The sequence below is a fragment of the Anabas testudineus genome, chromosome 6 (genome assembly GCF_900324465.2).
Source record: "Anabas testudineus chromosome 6, fAnaTes1.2, whole genome shotgun sequence".
Taxonomy (NCBI): Eukaryota; Metazoa; Chordata; class Actinopteri; order Anabantiformes; family Anabantidae; genus Anabas; species Anabas testudineus.
Window position 1 is genome coordinate 6726271 of NC_046615.1, and position 18820 is coordinate 6745090.

At 40.0% G+C, this 18820-nt stretch overlaps 1 protein-coding gene and 2 pseudogenes across 1 annotated transcript; all 3 read left to right on the forward strand.

Annotated features, from left to right (window-relative positions):
* Positions 1 to 513: 513 nt before the first annotated feature.
* ndufa9a (NADH:ubiquinone oxidoreductase subunit A9a) lies at positions 514 to 4761 on the forward strand. The gene is made up of 11 exons (XM_026364568.2): positions 514 to 615; positions 1549 to 1722; positions 1890 to 1987; positions 2119 to 2210; positions 2329 to 2470; positions 2618 to 2720; positions 2944 to 3014; positions 3223 to 3299; positions 3507 to 3602; positions 4321 to 4387; positions 4488 to 4761. The coding sequence occupies exons 1-11, from the start codon at positions 561 to 563 to the stop codon at positions 4656 to 4658; spliced, it is 1146 nt and encodes a 381-aa protein (XP_026220353.1). The 5' UTR covers positions 514 to 560; the 3' UTR covers positions 4659 to 4761.
* A 362-nt stretch (positions 4762 to 5123) lies between these two features.
* LOC113166037 lies at positions 5124 to 10550 on the forward strand (annotated as a pseudogene).
* A 1310-nt stretch (positions 10551 to 11860) lies between these two features.
* Positions 11861 to 17891, forward strand: LOC113165350 (annotated as a pseudogene).
* Positions 17892 to 18820: the final 929 nt, after the last annotated feature.

The window sequence follows — 18820 nt, forward strand, 5'->3', positions numbered from 1 at the left end:
TAGGATGACATCTAATTGTACAGGTCTACCTACATTAATAAAGAAGCCAGTGAGTGTATATTACTGTATCATCAAAATACATTTGAACATCTGCTTCATCACAGAGAAATGAAACATAGTCATATGGTGAGCCATAGTCAAAATAGATCAAGAATAATAATAGATCAACTAATATTGCCATTGACTGTATAAGAAGAGTGCTCTATTTGCCACTTGGACAAAGTGTGGATTGTGTTAAAAAAATAAATTAATAAAGATGTGTGATGTGTTTAATTACTGTATAAACACTATGAATTGCAATGACCTGCAGAAACAGCCTATTCCACTATAATTAATAAATTGCATATAAGGCCAGTCATTTATCACATATCAAAAAGCCTCATGTGTACTCTTATTTACTTTCTCATGTGTACTCTTATTTACTTTGGATAGATTTGTATGTCTTCAGAAACTCCTTAAATCTATAAACTACATTTACCATAATTAACCATAAACTCACTCGCTGTCGGAAATGTGACGTGCTTCTCTTTTGGCCCACACGGTTCGCCGTAGTCGGAAAGATGGCGACCGTGGCGCTGGTTAGCCGTCCTGCGAGTGTCCTTCCAAAGATATCAAGTGAGTAGCGTCAGACAGTGGCCACTGCATATGCACATATAACATAACGTATAATATAGCTGATTTTTACGTGTATGCCATCTCAGCTTTGGCGCAGTCTACATTTAAGCCATACACTCGGTTTGTGTGACCTTGCTAACCGGCTCGGCTAATCACCTGCTAGCAAAAACATTAGCCAACTGGTAGCTCACGTTTGGACCTTTAAAACATTTTGGATGGCGTTAGATTCCAGATCATCTATATCAGTGTATCATTTTTTGCATAATAAATAAAAGATAAAGAGTTTAGTTTGGCTAAACCTTGGTCACTATTCGTACCACTGATAACCGTGACGTGACGTCCATTAATGAGACTCATTTAAAACGTTAATGTTGAACATAACTACTAAACCTCCCTCACAATGTGCTGCTGAACTTACTCTGCTAGTATAGTAACGTAGTTAGTTATCTGACTAACTTGTGTGTTGTAAACGATGCTAACAACATTCATCTAAACGGTGACGCTCAGTTAGTGGTATCTCATGTCCTGCCTGCAGACAGAATTTACATCTGCGGATATTATTTATTATAATCCAGCGAAATTACTTTTTTCTTTTGCCGATTCTGTAAAGACCTGTATTACCTGGTAGCTGCATACATAGATTTATTCTACAGTTCACTGTCTAGTCTAGAATAAGTTTATGCACAGTGTGAAGAAAAAAATAACAACGAAAAGCAATAAATATGCACAAATAGTGGCATGTAATGTCACAAGAGGACCTGCAACAAAAGAGGTATTTCAAAGTCTTCCAAGAGGCCTTGTTTCAAACGTGCAAAAACCTTACTGAATGTTGACACTTAACTTTGAATGCAGGCTATATTGCAGGACTGCAGGTCCTAACATTTTTACATTGATGCTGTTTTAATACTAGCTATGTTCCTCTCCTTTTAATAGGCAGCTGCTCATCTGCCATACAGTATGCTTCATCAGTCTCCACAGTCCAGCAGAGAAAGCTGCACCATGCCCTTATTCCCAAAGGAAAAGGAGGACGGTCTTCTTCCAGTGGAATAGCAGCCACAGTGTTTGGTGCCACCGGTTTCTTGGGTCGATATGTTGTTAATAGGCTGGGTGAGTTTAGAAAATTGAGCATGGATGATGTTGTTGTGCTCATCATAGTTACTTTATATTATTTTCTTAATGATATATTACTTGTAGATAACACCTCCTGTACTCAATAATCAAGATAAGATTCCAGATGCAAAGATGTGCAGTATTTATTTACTGATTATTTGCAGGTCGGATTGGCTCCCAGATTATAATTCCTCACCGCTGTGATCAGTATGACATCATGTACTTAAGGCCCATGGGTGATCTTGGACAACTCATTTTCATGGTAGGATACACACAGATGTGCATGTACCTGACTGAACCAGTCAACATTGGAATCATTCATCTGTATGCCTTCAGTTATTTAGAGCCTTAAATGAAACAATATTTTCTTGTTTATCCTTGCTCATATTGCAGGAGTGGGATGCCAGGGACAAGGACTCCATCAAACGTGCTTTAGAGCACTCTAATGTGGTTATCAACCTAGTGGGCAGAGAGTGGGAGACGAGGTATACTTGGAGCCTGAAAGAAATGTCCTAAAACATCTGATTTGTGTTGTGTTTATGCATGCATGGTTTAGTAAGTAAGCATTTAAATGTAACTCTTCTCCCCTAATTTTGTGTAAAGGAACTATCGATTTGAGGATGTTTATGTGACCATCCCTCAGCAAATTGCCAGGGCAGCCAGAGAGGCCGGCATCACAAAGTTCATCCACATGTCTCACCTCAATGCTGACATAACAAGCCCGTCCAAATATCTGAGAAACAAGGTAGTGAACCATTTTCTCTATATACTTAATATCTCTCCAACTGAGAAAAAGCCAGTTCAGCCAGTGTTGGGTGCTTCAAAGTGTAAAGAAGCTCAATGTGTATGAATGTAGTTGATCATTGTGTGTAACATATCTTACTAATTATAGGCTGTAGGAGAGACAGCAGTAAGAGATGAGTTTCCTGATGCCGTCATCATGAAGCCGTCCGAGATGTTTGGCAGAGAGGACAAATTCTTCAATCACTACGCAAGTAAGAAGTCATTATGAAATAATAAAAGCTATTATTTTATTGTATTGTTTTTATTGCATTGAGTGGAAACACAAACATGAAGGGCGTGTTGTTTGTGAATGGTGATGTTTCACTTGTCAGCTAAACGTCTTTTGTTTGTCTTAATCTTTTATCCTGTTGAAAATGTTCCCTTTGGTACTAACAATGCAATGACAGTGTCATGTGTCATTTATTCCTTTTTCAGACATGCGCTGGTTTGGCAATGCTATTCCACTTATTGCCCTGGGGAAGAAGACTGTGAAGCAGCCTGTTCATGTACGTGTAAAATGTTTGACAGCCGGAGCTTTTCATATTTTACCTTTATAATAGATTAAAATAATAGATTTAAACTTGATTAAAAAAACAAACGTAAATCCAATTTTAATGTGTGAAGCTACGTTCTTGTTAGCCTTTTCAGTCCTTGTCAGCACCTACGTGAAGCTGTCTTATTAATCCATCTTCACTTTTCTCTTTCCTCCTTCAGGTGGGGGATGTAGCTAAGGCCATCATCAATGCTGTGAGAGATCCTGATGCTAATGGAAAGACCTATGCATTAGTTGGGTAAGTTGTCATCATTCAAAAGACCTGTTCAAGATTCAATAAAGTTTATATCAAGATAGTGTAAAACAATATGACAAACATAGGTAGAGCTGCTTGTATGGAATGTATGAAAAGTTTGTGTTGGTCCATGACTTATGTATTGTCTCTGTGTCACGTCAGCAAAGATTTAAATAGCAGCATTTTTCCTGGATGTTTTTTGTTGTTTAGTCCCAACCGCTACCTCCTTCACGACCTGGTGGAGTACATCTATGCTGTGGCACACAGACCTTTTATGCCCTACCCACTTCCCCGCCCTCTCTACCAGTAAGTTTCTCATGTCTGTTGTCATTCTATTGTGTCTGTCATGGTTACAGCACGCTATCACAGTGACATTGTTTTTATAAGCTTCCGCAATGTCTCAACATTTATTCCCGTCCAGAGTTGCATTCATTTTTTGCAAAGATCTTGTATTGATAATGGGAGAGTCTGATCACTGCATAGTCTTCTCCAGCACAACCCAAAGATTCTTAGTGGTAACCCCATTGAGAATCTTTAAGTTAGTAAAGTTATGTTAGATCTGGACTCCCTGATGGCCAATCCATGTGTTAAAATGATATATCACGCTACCTGTACCTCTCTGTCACTATTTGAGCCTGATGAATCCTGACATTGTCATCTTGGAATATGTCCGTACCATCAGGGAGGAAAATAATCCATAGATGGAATAACCTGGTCATTCAGTATATTCAGGTAGTCAGCTGACCTCATTCTTTGGTGCTTGATTCATGTCAGTAATTTGACCCTTCTGAAACAGATTAACATCTTTTCTACGACCACAGGATGTGTCTTCCAACCTGGTTGTTTAAGAAATGAGAAGCTACTCACTGCATCAGTTAAAATTAAATGACTTGTTCAGGGTGTTGTATTGTTTTTTTGGACGAGCAGTGTATTATACTAACACACACTGAAAGATTGTTCTGTGCTCTACAGTGACACCGCACACTGGTGATAGCTTCTGTTTCAATGTTGTTGTTTTTTTTAGCCTTGCTTCCCGGTTTTTCTCAATGAGCCCATTTGAGCCCTGGATAACCCCAGATAAAGTGGACAGGGTAAGAAAACCAAGATTTTGGAACAACTTTTCACTTCTATGGGGCCTCTACCAACAGTAGACACATTTATAGCTCATGATTCTGTGCTGCACTTTTCCAGTTTCACACAACAGACATGAAGTATCCAGGACTTCCTGGTCTGGAGGATCTCGGTATCACTGCTTCCACTGTAGAACAGAAGGCAATTGAGATTCTGCGTCGCCACCGCCGATTCCGTTACCTGGAGGCTGACCTGAATGAGGCAAAACCAGCCAAGACTGTCAGCTATTAAACTACCGGATGAGAAATTTAACATCACCAGTGCTGCCAGAGGGTCTCAGTACCTCTGCCTTTTGTCTTTAACTTGTGTACATAAATAAAAATTATCCTCTATCCTTCTTGTTTTTAGTGGGTTTTTTTTTTTTTAGACTTTGACATTAGGGTCCCTAAAGCACCACTAGGGATTGTAATGATGTTGGCGTGCAGTTGGACTGTACTGCCATATGCAGAGGCGTGCCTAATATTTAGTTTACATTAAACTATACCTCCTTTAGTGTTTGAGAGTGTCACACGTTCACCTGTCCATTCATTATTGCTGCTGGTTGTTTGTCATTATTGGGTCAGTGTAATCAATCATCAACACTGTTGAAACACAGTCATTAAGGGTGAATATGTTAGGAGCTGTTATCTGTCAGATAAGGAGCTTTATTGCACAACCTGAACTCTAAGGAGTTGCAGGTACAGTACAGAGGACAGAATGAAGACATACACACGGAGATCTATAGTAACTGGAGCTTTTTTACTTTTAATATATATCATTATCTACATGATCGCAAGTTGGAGATCAGGGAAATCTCCAGAAGTAGTTGCAGATCGAGAGGTTATGAGGAGGCAGTTGGACAGGATAGAACAGAACCTAAATAAACTGGGTGAGTACCATTTTAATCATCTTATGTAAGGACCTAAACAGGAACATGTGCTTTTACACCTGGGTATTCCTGTGCAAGCAAGAGTCCTCTAGCCTAGATATGGTAAAATAAGTTAGATCCAATTTGTATAATCGACTATCACTTTAACATTTAAACAGATGATGCATATTTACTGTTAAAGTTTAGAAGCTGAACCATATGGAGCTTCACTTACACCAGCACTCCGTTTCTCTGGGGATTGTTGCTATATTTTGTCAACTTGTCACGTTTCTATTTTTATCTCAGGTTTCCTCTATTTAGTTTTAGGGCTTGCATGAGTTGGTGGAGAAATAGAGGAAATTCTAAAGGATTTGCAAACATTCAAGCACGCTGTAGCAGAACACAACAACTGATACAATATGACCAAATGTGCACCGGGTCAATTGAGTCTCAGATACTCTAAATTCATTTTACACCTTCAAATGAAGTGAAACATGAGGGAGTGTCCCGAGGCTTTTTAAATCCTACCAGAACCAGAAAAGAAACAGGATACACATTTTAAACACACCTGTGTGTACATTGCAAGTGAGAAATCACAAGGAAAAAAAAAAAGCTGATTTCACAGCAGATGTCTACCTGCTTTTTCTGTATTTTAAAATCTAAGTCTTGTCTCTCTTTTCATGAACAAAATCCACCAAAGAAAAGCTCATAGAAGTATCCGCTCAAAAGAGTCCCATCGCTGAGCATTTTCCAAATGTGCGCCGAGAAAATGGTACACACGTGTTTAAAAAAAGAGAGAAGCCCGTGGTGCCAAAGTTATTTCCAGACTCCTTACTGTTTGCCCACTGGGGGAATGACCTGTCAGAAGAGGACCAAAAGGAGGCTGAAGGTCTGTTTCAGATTTATGGATACAATGCCTTCCTGAGCAACCGGTTGCCACTAGACAGAGAGCTCCGAGACATGAGAGACAACAGGTAACTTTTCTATTAACTCTGTATAATAATGACAGTTGCTTCAGAGCCAGCTGACTGCAGGTCACCCCATTCAGGTGTCTGCTGAAGACTTATCCCAAAGACCTGCCAGACATCAGCGTGGTACTCATCTACATAAATGAGGCTCTTTCTGTTATTAAGAGGGCCGTGCGAAGTGTCATCACCCACACCCCAAAGCACCTGCTCAAGGAAATCATTCTAGTGGATGACTGCAGCACGTACAGTAAGTTTAAGGTGTTGACCTACCTGATCCTCATCTGCATCTCCTGGGCTGCTTGTCACCCTCTAACCCAGTTTTTCCAGCTGCTTGACTGTGGATGGCTTTTTCAGATGACCTTGGTAAACCCATACAAGACTACATAGATCAGATTCACACAGAGAGGCCTGGACTCATAAAGAAAGTGCGGCACACGCGACAAATGGGCTTGGCCCAGTCCCGGATGTCAGGTTGGGAGCAAGCCACTGCTGATGCTGTGGCCATTTTGGACGCGCATATTGAAGTCACAGTGGGATGGTACATACAGCTTTCAAATTAAGGGCATCATTCAAGTTATATTCCTTCACTGTCCTAAGGTCCTGTTATGATCCCACGCAGATGCTCGGCTCTCCTGATGTACTTTTATTTTGGTGTCCTCTGCAGGGCAGAACCTTTGCTGGCCAGGATCAAAGCTGACAAGACAGTGCTGGTGTCTCCTGTGTTCGATAAGGTCCACTTTGATGACCTACATGTGGAAAAGTACATACCAGCTTCTCATGGCTTTGACTGGGCATTGTGGTGCCGGTACGAATCCTTTCGTCCAGAGTGGTTTGAGATGAGGGATGAATCGCAGCCTGGAAAGTACGTGGAACAAACAAAAATGTACCTAATCCGGTTAATATGGGTTACTGCCACCTGTTACAGCGTTGGGGTAATATTTATTATTATTATCTCAGAATCTGTATTTACACATTTATCAAAGCAGGTACTTGCAGGTAGGTTAATTACATCACGGTGTTGTCTCTTCTAAACTTCTTATTTCAGTTTTGTAGAGGTGAAATCTGCTGTCTAAAAACCTCTACAGTCTCCTTGTTGAGTTATTATTCTGGACTTCTGCTTCACTTCCATCAGCCTTAGAGACTAATATTTCCATCTTTTCCTAGGAAATTTGTGAAATGCGTTAAGACCAGTACTAGTTGCACTGTTACTGTACTTTGGTTCCACACAGGAGTCCCTCTCTTATGGGAATCTTCGCAGCAGACAGAGGTTTCCTTGGAGAAATCGGTGGGCTCGATGGTGGAATGACAGTTTATGGAGGAGAAAATGTTGAACTTGGGATTCATGTGAGTAGCCACAGCAGCTGAGGGAGCCACACATGCACACCCTGATTTACAGTTACACAATCACTTTTCACTTTTCCCAACTGTTCAGGTGTGGCTATGTGGAGGAAGTGTCGAGATTGTTCCTTGTTCCAGGGTAGCTCACATTGAGAGGGCACATAAACCATATGCACTTGATCTCAGCCCTGCCATGAGAAGAAATGCCCTGAGGGTTGCAGAAATCTGGTTGGACGATTACAAGAAGAATGTGTTTATTGCCTGGAACATCCCTCTGAAGGTTGATATGATTCATCTTTGTTTGTGAAGTTTATTTTTAGTATACGCAAAGGCAAGATAAAGTTAATTACTTTCAATTTCCCTGTTTTCTGCATGAATTGGTCACGAAATTTGATCATAATTTCATCAAAACACAATATTTCTAAGCTAATAAAACACTGTTGTGTATTAATAGTGTATTAATTTGTCATGTCTTTATTGGACACTCCCATTACACATACAGAGTGGAGTATTTTAATAACTGGTTAAGCCACCTTTGGTAACAACAATCTCAAGCAAGTGCTTCCTGTAGAACTTTGGATCTTTCTTTGTCAAACTTGCTTCAGCTCAGCCACATTTTTAGGATGTTTAAGGCTGGGCTCCCTTTGAATAAATTGAAAAACTTGGGAATTAATTTTCCCCTCTACGATGGCAAGCTGTTCGGGTCCAGAGGCAGCAAAGCAGCCCCAAATCATGACCGTCTCTCCACCATACTTCACATCTGGGATGATGTTTTCAGATCACATTTTATGAGGAAGTTATGCAGAAAAACCAGGAAACTGAAAATAGTTCACTTTCTTTTTCTTGCAACGTTATTTGATATGTGTATATTTGATAAAGCTCACTACATCCCATTCTCAATGAAATACTGCTTCATTGCATTATTATTATCCATCCATCCATGTGGATGTGAACACATTTGTTGTTCAGAAATGCTGCTCATCATGCACGAGCATGAACGCGCCTTGTTTATCTGGTTGATGCCGCTGATCTGCGCTGAAGTCTGTGCAAAACAGCCAGTGATGTATCTTCACACAAATTACAATCATCAACATGAGCCCAGGAGTGTCATCATTACCAAGCTGGTGATTTTACCAGAGCTGCTTACCCTCCTTGCTTTTCCCATGTTTTACAATATTTGATGGGATTTAGCTGACATAAAGTACGTTTCCCAGCTCTAATTTTATTTAAAAAAAGCCGATTTATACTTTTTTTTTTTGCCCTCTGTCTGATCTTTACTTGCACAACAGGTGCTTCTATTAATACTAGCCTATCTTGTTTTAAGATAATTAGGCATGTGAAATAATTCATGATGACAACAGTGGCAACGGTAAGAAAGAAGAGCTCCTTTGTTTGTTGTATTACGATGTCAAGGACATTAATATAAAAGCAACAGATGTAAAACCGTGAATACATTTTTCTGTGTGACCGAAGTGAACAGACTTTGATTAATTCATTCCATTTTTTTTGTTTTGTTTTGTTTTTTTAGAAGAGGCGTAGGCTCCTTTTATTTGATCCCTGTTTGTGTGCAGGGCAGAGTGCCAAGAGGCATGAATGTTAAGTCAGACAATCTGACAGGAAGAACAGCAAAGCTAAATAATGAAATGGATGAAGGCTAAATTTAGCATTTAGCAGTTTCATTTTCGAGATGGTTAATTTTTCTATTGGACACCTGAGTAGACCAGAGGCATCGTCATCATTATTGTTTCGAATGCTGATGTTGTGAAAAAGCCTGTTGACAGTATTGTAAAGATTATGCATACCTTCAATGTTAATGTTATACCTGTGATAAGTATTATATTTAAAGCTGTCATTGAAGACACAGTTTCCACATTTGTTTTTAAAGCCTTTTTAAATCTGAGATGCATTGTGTAGATGAATATAGACCATCACCAAAGATTTAGCTGTTCGCGCACCATCTGACATGAAGTATGACACACAGGGTCATGGAATCGATATTGGCGATGTGTCCGAGAGGAGGAAGCTCAGAGAAAATCTCAAATGTAAACCTTTCAAGTGGTATCTGGACAATGTTTATCCAAGTCTGGAAACATGGGATAACGTCCTGGGGTATGGTGGGGTAAGTAGCATGTTTACCCATTCCATTGTTAAGCATTGTACTGTATTAGTGAACCTGGAACCCTGTTATTTACATACCTGATCTACTTATGTCTGCAATCAAGATGTATAACTTCCACACCATGTCCCTGACTGTACAGCTGCAGAACACCCGTTTCCCACAGTATTGTGTGGACCAGGGAGTCGTCCCTGGAAACGTCCCCATCCTGTATGGGTGCCACTTCCAAAGCCCACAGGTAAAATAGAAAGGAAAAAAAACTGAGCCTGAACTGATGATAAATATTAATATAACATTGAATCATGGTTTATCTTTTCTACCAGCATTGTTACTACAACACAGACAGTGAACTCATCATAGGGGGGATTCAATCTCACAAGTATAGTCAGAACCGCTGCCTGGTTGATCCAGGCTCTGGCAATAACCCCCGCCCTGCAGGAGTGTCATGTAGCAAAGCAAAATAAGATGCATATGCACTGGGACTTCAAGCAAGTAAGACATTATCTTAAACAAGTCAGTCAGAATCCATCCACAGTGTATATTTAAATGTTAAATAGAAAGTTTGAACTGTTCCGATCCTGAACATTGGTGCTTGAATCTATTGTTTTGTAAGTTACACAACTTCCAGTCGTACTGTAAAACTTTTTCTTGATCAAACCTTTGCAGGGTGGAGCGATCAGAAACAAAGGAACGCAGAGATGTCTGGAGATCGCCCAGGGAACAAGCTTCTTTTATAAGCTCATCATTCAGCGGTGCAGTGGACAGAGCTGGACCCTTCAGCATCTCATCACAAATTTTTAGTGCTCTGCTCACTGTGCAAATAAATGTACAGATGTGGACAAAATTGTTGGTACTGGTACCTTTAAACAAAGAAAAACCCACAAAGGCCACTGAAATAACTTGATACTGACAAAAGTAATAATAAATGGATAAAATGAATAAAAAATGGTGGTACCCTCAACTTAATATTTTTTTGCACAACCTTTTGAAATAATCACTGCGATCAAGTGAGTTCTGTAACTGTCAGTGAGACTTCTGCACCTGTCGACAGGTATTTTGACCCACTACTCATGAGCAAACTGCTCCAGTTTTCTTAGTGTTGAAGGGTGCCTTCTCCAGACTGCATGTTTCAGTCCTTTCCACAGATCTTTAATGTGACTTAGAGCAGTACTCATAGAATAGTCCAATGATTTGTTCTTAGCTATTCTTGGTCCTGTTGGAGGACTACGACCTGTGACAAAGACCAAGCTTTCTGACACTGGGCAGCACGTTTTGCTCCAGAATGTCTTAAAAGTCTTGATACTTCATTGTACCCTGCACAGATTTAAGACACCATATGCCAGATGCAGCAAAGCAGCCCAGGTACAGTGTTCTTTTCTTTGTATGCTACATTTGTGCGTCTGTGAACATAGAGCTGATGTGACTTGTCAAGAAAGTTCCAGTTTTGTCTCATCTGTCCAGGGGACATTCTCCTACAAGCTTGACCTTGGATTTTACATTTACATTTACATTTACATGTAGTCATTTGGCAGACGCCTTTATCCAAAGCGACTTACAAGTGAGGAACAAGGCATGCAAAACAAAATCTAAGTCAAGGAGAAAAACATCGAAGCAAAGTGCTATCAAAAAAGTGTCTCTGTTTTATGAGATGCATGATGCATTTTACCTCTAATCTCCATGGAAGTTATTCTGGGGTCTTTAGTTACCATCTGTATTTCCTTCCTCTTCAATCTGTCATCAATTTTCCCCTTGTGGCCACGACCTGGGAGGTTGGCTACAGTCCCATGGACATTATACTGTAGTCACAGGGACATCAAGCTGCTTAGAGATGGTCTTACAGCCTTTACCTTTAACATGTTTGTCTATCTGTTTTTTATTTCTAATATCCTGAGACAACTCTCTCTTTAGCTTTCTGTGGTCCATGTTCAGTGTGGTACACACCATGATAGCACAGTGACCACTTTTCACCCTTTAAACAGGCAGACTGACTGATTACAAGTTTCAAGAGACCTGTGAAGGACTATATAGACATGTCTGTTTCACATCATACTGAGTGCATCATGTCTTTTCATGCCTCCTGTGGTGCAAGCAACCACACCTTATTTTTGCAATAATGAATGTTTATTCCGTGTAGCAATCCAGAAGCGTGTAGAGACACCTAAATGCCTCACTCAACATATGAGATGTTTATTCCTGTATTCCTGTGGCTGTGTGAGTATGAGTATGCTATGTGGTCTGAAGTTTTATTCTCTTGCTGGGGTTTCAGTCAGTTCACTGTCATCAGAATGAGAGCAGTGTGGTCAAAGAGACCGGTCCTCATACTGGGGGGCATTGGGCTCCTTTTCTACATGGGCATATATCTAAAGAGAGGATATGAACGTGTAGTGGGGACTGGTAAAGAGGTGGACTCGCCACACATGAGCAGGATTTTCTCTGACCTGAAGATGAGCCTCAACAATCTAAGTGAGTAGAGACATGGATTATTCTTCCTCCTTTAGTGGATGTGTCCACAATATTCTGTCTCCTTGTTGTTTTGGGGTTTAGTTCGTCACTATGAAGGGAGACAAGGAAATATTTGCTTATATTAAAAAACATTGCGGTGAGGTGTAGTAGTGGATGTAATGTCTGGGATGTAAGTTACTGTCCTGCCACTGTCATTAATATAATATTTTGTAGTTTATATAGTTTGTTTTCTCCATTGGAGATAAATAAAATGTCTCCTCATACAGAATCAATGAACAGAAGAAAAACATAAATCTCAATGTTGTTTGTTACCTGACAATTGACTAAATAATTTTTACATAAAAGCTTCAGTTCAGCAAAGTATTTTCTGCACAACATTGGTAACGCCTGTGGCTCGTTTTGCTCTCTCCCTGATCTCTCACATCTCTCAAGGCAACATAGTGCGAGCTTTTGAGAAAAAGCAGGATGTCATGCAGAAAATGCTCGAAGATGACAGACGGAGAAAAGCTCCGCCTGTCCGAAAGCAGCCAGAACAGACCAAGCATCGTCAGGTAGAGATCCAGCACCAAAAGAAGGCCCCCAAAGAGGAAAAGCACTATAAAGTCTTCCCCAACTCGCCCCTGTTCAAGACGTGGGGGGAGAATCTATCTGAGGACGACCAAATAGAGGCACAGGAGCTGTTTGAGATGTATGGGTACAACGTTTTTCTCAGCGACCGCCTCCCTCTAGATCGAGCTCTCCCAGATACCAGGGATCCAAGGTACAATGGACGTGATTAATTCATATGATGTCAAACTGGACATTTCACTTCACACAAACAACAAACTAAAAGAAAACGCTCCACATAACTGAGTCAACCCACATTGTTGTTCATTATTTACTTCCCCTTTCTCTTGACATGATTTAGATGTGTGAAAAAGAGTTACCCAAAGGACCTGCCAAGTCTTGGAGTGGTGCTGATCTACCTGAACGAAGCCCTGTCTGTCTTAAAAAGAGCACTGCGCAGCATCATCGACCACACCCCTAAAGACGTCCTGAAGGAGATAATAATGGTGGATGACAACAGTTCTAATGGTTGGTTGGTTACAAAAGGATCAGATTGTGCAAACACGAGATAAACAAAGGTTTGTCTAGTATTTATAGGCTTCAAACATGGGATTTATTTTGCAGATGCCACTGCTCATATTCTTATTATATTTACTAAATGGTGTTTCTAACTTAGACCATAAGTCAATACAATTCTACTTTCAGTATAAGTTCAATTCCAAATTAGGTACATCCCCAACATAACCTGAATGTTAAAATTAGTTTTACAACAAAACCTTTGTGATGAAATGAATCCTGTGGTTTAAACATGAGGTATTTTGTATGATCAGAACCATGGCTCCTCTTCAGGATTCAACATGTTGTGTGTCTGCTTTGCGTTTTACTAAGTCAATGTGGAAGCATCTGAACATGCTCTAGTAAAATCTGTCAAATCTGTTCTCCCATAATCTCAAAACAAACGACCTCATTCTCATTTCCATTCAGAAAACTTGAAGGGGGACCTTGACGTGTACGTGAAGTTCCTTGAGCAGCAGAACCCAAGAGTTCGTTTCATCAGGGTTAGACACACCGAGCAGCAAGGGCTCGCCTCCGCCAGAGCGTCTGGGTGGAGGGCTGCTACAGCTGACGTGGTGGCCATCCTGGACGCACACATAGAAGTCCATGAGAAGTGGTAAGAATATGGCTTTGTACTTATTTTACACTTAGACCCTATTCATGTAACATCTTCAGTCACTGATATATTACTTTAATAAATGTTCAAGTTTTAATTTTCACCAACCTAATTGTTATTTCCTTAATGTGAATGTTATTAGTTTTACCAACAGCACTGCTCATATCAAAGTCGTATATCTACACAGTTCTGAAATTTCACTCTGGGAAGTATCCACACCTCCCTTGTGACTGCAGAGACAAGCTGCCCCATTTTTTGTCCTTTGTTTACCCAGGACTGTTTGGCTGATAGTAACACACCATTTACACCCACACAGTTACACACATTTGCAACTGCCCAGTGTAACCACTGTCTGATCTCAGAACAACCACAGTCTGATCTTCAATCCACTGAGCAGCTCCACTGGTGCAGTCAGGGCTTAACTCAATTGCACAAGGACACAGCAGTGGTGGTGAGCAGGGGAGGGCGAGTGCAAACGAGTGCACCATGGCAGCCAGGTAGAAAAGTGTGCAAACTCAGCATGAGTACTCATTTTTCAGCCAAAAGTCCACATTTCAGAAGCTACGCCCATGTTTGCTTACAAACAAAGTGCACGGGAAGTCCACCATTCCTGACAAAAAGGTTAGATATGCTCCACCTGTTTGACTGCGGTGACTGGCGCTGATCCACAGCACATAGAAACACTCCTGTTAATGAGTCCTGCAAGAAGAAAGCGAAAACATTTCTGATTTCCTGATAAGCCAGAGGAGATTAGACAGTTTGTGTGCCGTTCTCCAGGTACAGCAGAAATCCATTATAGATGGACAAAATAAAATCCATGGGAAGATATTGGTGAACGAGGCCCAGTGACACCTTAAAACCCCAAAAATCATTTGATGCAGTGTTGTGTGAACCTTCTCTCCTCCTGTTTCCCCTTCATGCAGGGCCGAACCTCTGCTGACACAAATCAAAGGGGACCGAACAGTGGTGGTGTCCCCTGTCTTCGACAGAGTCAACTTTGATGACCTCACTGTTATTAAATATGTTCCAGCAGCACACGCCTTCGACTGGGCTTTGTGGTGCATGTACGAGAGTTTTTCACCTGAGTATTATAAGCTGAAAGATGACTCACTGCCTGGGAAGTAAGTTACAGTCAAATCAATCGTCTTCTGATTTAGAAATAATTAAAACAACTGTATTTATTTTATTACAGCTCTGTAGCTTTATGGTAATAGCGATGTATAATAAACAGAAATGTATCAAGCGCTTTCTGCTATCATCCAATGTACCTCTATCATGGTGCAGTTTGGAGCCACCCAACAGATTGACACACACTCTGCACATGGACTGCCACACACACACTAGCACCTTGCATTTTGTTTGGTTTATGTCATTATCATATTGTTTGTACCATGTTTACTGTTTTGCCATTAAATTATAACAATTTCAATAGTAACACTTGAAATCTTTTGTCTTCAGGAGTCCATCCGTCATGGGAATCCTGGTTGCTGACAGGAAGTTTCTGGGGGAGATTGGAGTCCTCGACGAAGGAATGAAAGTGTATGGTGGAGAAAATGTTGAGCTGGGAATTCGTGTGAGTACACTGCATCTATTCAACAAGTACAAGTATTAACCCTGTTAAACTTCATAAAGAGAAGCTCTGATTTCATCTTAAAATGCAGCAGCTGCACAGCATGAGCCAGGAGGCGTTCAGGTGCAGCACAAACCGCAGCTCACCTGCATTTTGGTCATGCTCAGAGCCCAGCACACAGGAATATTATTGACTTTTTTCTCTTGGTTGTTCAATAATTCAACCATTTTATAATTGAATGTGGGGGGTGGGGGGGGGGGGGGCTGTTGTTTGTCCAACTCTTGTTATATAATTCTACTAAGTAGTATAAAGTTTAAAACATTGTTCTTAGCTGCTCCTGACCTTTGTTTGTACTCATGCTTTGTACTTACATATAGTTGTTGGACCAGTCTTGATTCCATTTTACTGAGTAGTATTAAGTTAAGTAAGTTTTTTAATTGTTGATCATGGTAGGTGTGGACATGTGGTGGCAGCATTGAAGTAGTTCCATGCTCCAAGATCGCCCACATTGAGAGAAACCACAAACCCTACATGCCAGATTTGAGTCCTGCCATGAAAAGGAATGCCCTGAGAGTAGCTGAGATCTGGATGGATGAATACAAACACAACATCAATTTGGCTTGGAACTTACCATTTGAGGTATTGACCAGGCATCATACCACCATGTATACCTTTCATCCAGCAGTATCATCTGAAAACTGATCTGAAAAGACTCAACAGCTCATAATAAAAAGCTTTTCTTTAGTTATAGTTTGACAAATTAGTTATGACGACCGTTTTGCCTTTGTAGAATCATGGAATTGACATTGGAGATATATCTGAGAGGAAGAAACTCAGAGAGAGGTTGAACTGTAAACCTTTTAAATGGTACCTGGAAAACGTGTATCCTAAGTTGGATCCCTGGGACAACCTACTTGCCTACGGTGGAGTAAGTTTAGTTTTACCTGTTGCTTTCTGCATGTTAGTATTCCAGTGTGTTTTCCAGATGTCTTGTCACATTAACTTGTGTATTATTATGATCCACTTCTAACAAGTTCCACTGACAAAACAATTAATTCACCCACTGACAGATGAAGAATGTTAACGCTACCATGTGCATAGACCAAGGCCCCGTGCCCAGGTCACACACCTATCGCCTACACCTGCTTCCTCTACTACAACTACTATGGGCCACAAGTAAGATTCATAATTATATATAAGTACATATTACTCAGAAATATTATAAACCTGTTAATTCCCTACAAATAATTTCCGAATCTGCTTTCATTCTTTGTTGTAGATGACCTATTATCGTAAGACTGGTGAGCTCTACATTGGCGGGATCAAGTCCCACAAGTACAATGACAACCGGTGTTTAACTGACAGCAGTGATAAAGAAAGTGAGCCTGGCCTTTACAACTGCAAAGAGGCTTTGCAGAAAGGAATGGGGATATACTGGGACTTCACTCAGGTACCACAAGCTAATCTATTAATGAAACTATTTTGTTAAAATTACTGAAGATGTTGTTAAAAAGAATATGTCAATAAAATTGTGAACAAAATGTTTGTCTATCTTCTGATGGAAGTTGAGTTTTAGGGTAGCCATACAGATTATAATGCATTTACTGAGTTAGTATCGTGTTTGAATGTTGATGAAATGCTCTGACAACGTCCTTCTCTTTTCCAGGGCAAGGAACTGAGGAATAGAAAGACAAAAAGATGTCTAGAGATTAAAAATGCTCGACTTCTGATACAGGAATGCTCTGGTCAAGTTTGGGAAATTCAAAACATAATTAAACCATTTTAAAGTATTTGAATGGCCTGCTCTGCTCCGTTGTGGGATGTTGAATGTTCTTATCAGAATATTGTATGAGGACAATGTTTAGGACAATATTTAATGTAATTACACTCGCACTGTTGCACTGGGACTGGTGGTCTTACATCATTAAACTGAGTCATCTCTAACTTTTCTGGACTTACCTAAATGCCTGTTTTGAGGCAGCTGATGTTGTGTTTTCCAATGATAAAGTGACCTGTGAACAGACAGTGGTTTCAGATTTGTCATCAGATTTATAAGATTGTTTATACAACCCCTTTGGTGCTGTGGTGGTGTCACATTTGGAAATAATAACCGCCAATGATATTGAGATTGGATAAACTGGCACCATGACAGTGCCCTTGCAGGTGAAATTCAATAGTGATAAGTATTCATTAATACTGCTGCACACTGGAGATTCGTGCAGATGTCACAGTATGAATTATACAAAACTGCAAACTTTGTCTAACCCGTACAACAATGATGCCTTGGGGATTTTGTTGTTGTTGTTGTTTGTTTGTTTCTTCAGAATGGATCAAGTTACCTAAAGGGGTTTGCACAAGCAGATAATAGTGATTTTGTGAATGTAAGTGTTACCATGTTAAAGAAAATGTATTTTGATAGTTATCAATTATCCAACTAAATAGAAAGACCCATGTACGTATCCAATTATTTTGATATAAAATTGCTTGAATCTTGATTATTTATCTGAAAAATCACAGAATATTTTATTGTTGAATATTGATGAAAGTTTTTTTTAACTATTTGCAAATAAAATCAGTTTGAATTAACTATCATGAGACTAAAGTTTGGATCAATTGTGCAACCTAGCACTAAAAAGAGAAAAAGTGATTCATTCAAACACTTGAATAAAAGTATTATTGATGATTAACGTTAGACTGGTAGAGAATAGCCAGTATTCTTTATTATGTCATGATACAAACTACACCACATGATGCACAGTGGCTGTTGGCAGCATGCACCTTTAACAGTGGTAAACCACCATACCAAGAAAAGAAAAGGAGCTTTTCCTTTTGGTTGACAGCACAAAGAGGGAGAGGGGAGGGTAGAGATGGAGAAAGGAAGAATCAGGTAAGAACACCAAGTCAAGACCACATAGCGTTGTGTTGCCATGTCAGCTTCTGTCTTCACCACAATCACTGCGGTGGAGTCCACAATGATTTCACACACAGTAACTGACCAGTGTACTGATGTATTCTCCTCCTACGGTAAATTTATTTTGAATATGTCACAAATACTCTTTTTATGTTTTCAGATTACATGTCATTTTCTAGAAGAATACATTTGTATTGTTAGAGCAAAGAGTGAGAGAGAGGATCCTCGTGATCAGGGGTGTCACAAAACGTTAGAAAGCAACTGAAGATATTTTAACAAATCATTAGTTACTATTAAATACTCTCTGCTCTGCTTCACTGACGAGCTATCACTCAGCTGAGCAAGACTTTCAATCCAAACCGACGAAAGAACAAAGGCAGAAGCAGATCTGCGGATTAAGAACATGTCATGGATGAGACTTTTCTTAAGAGCGAGTTTAAGACTTTGAGACTAATGCACAAAA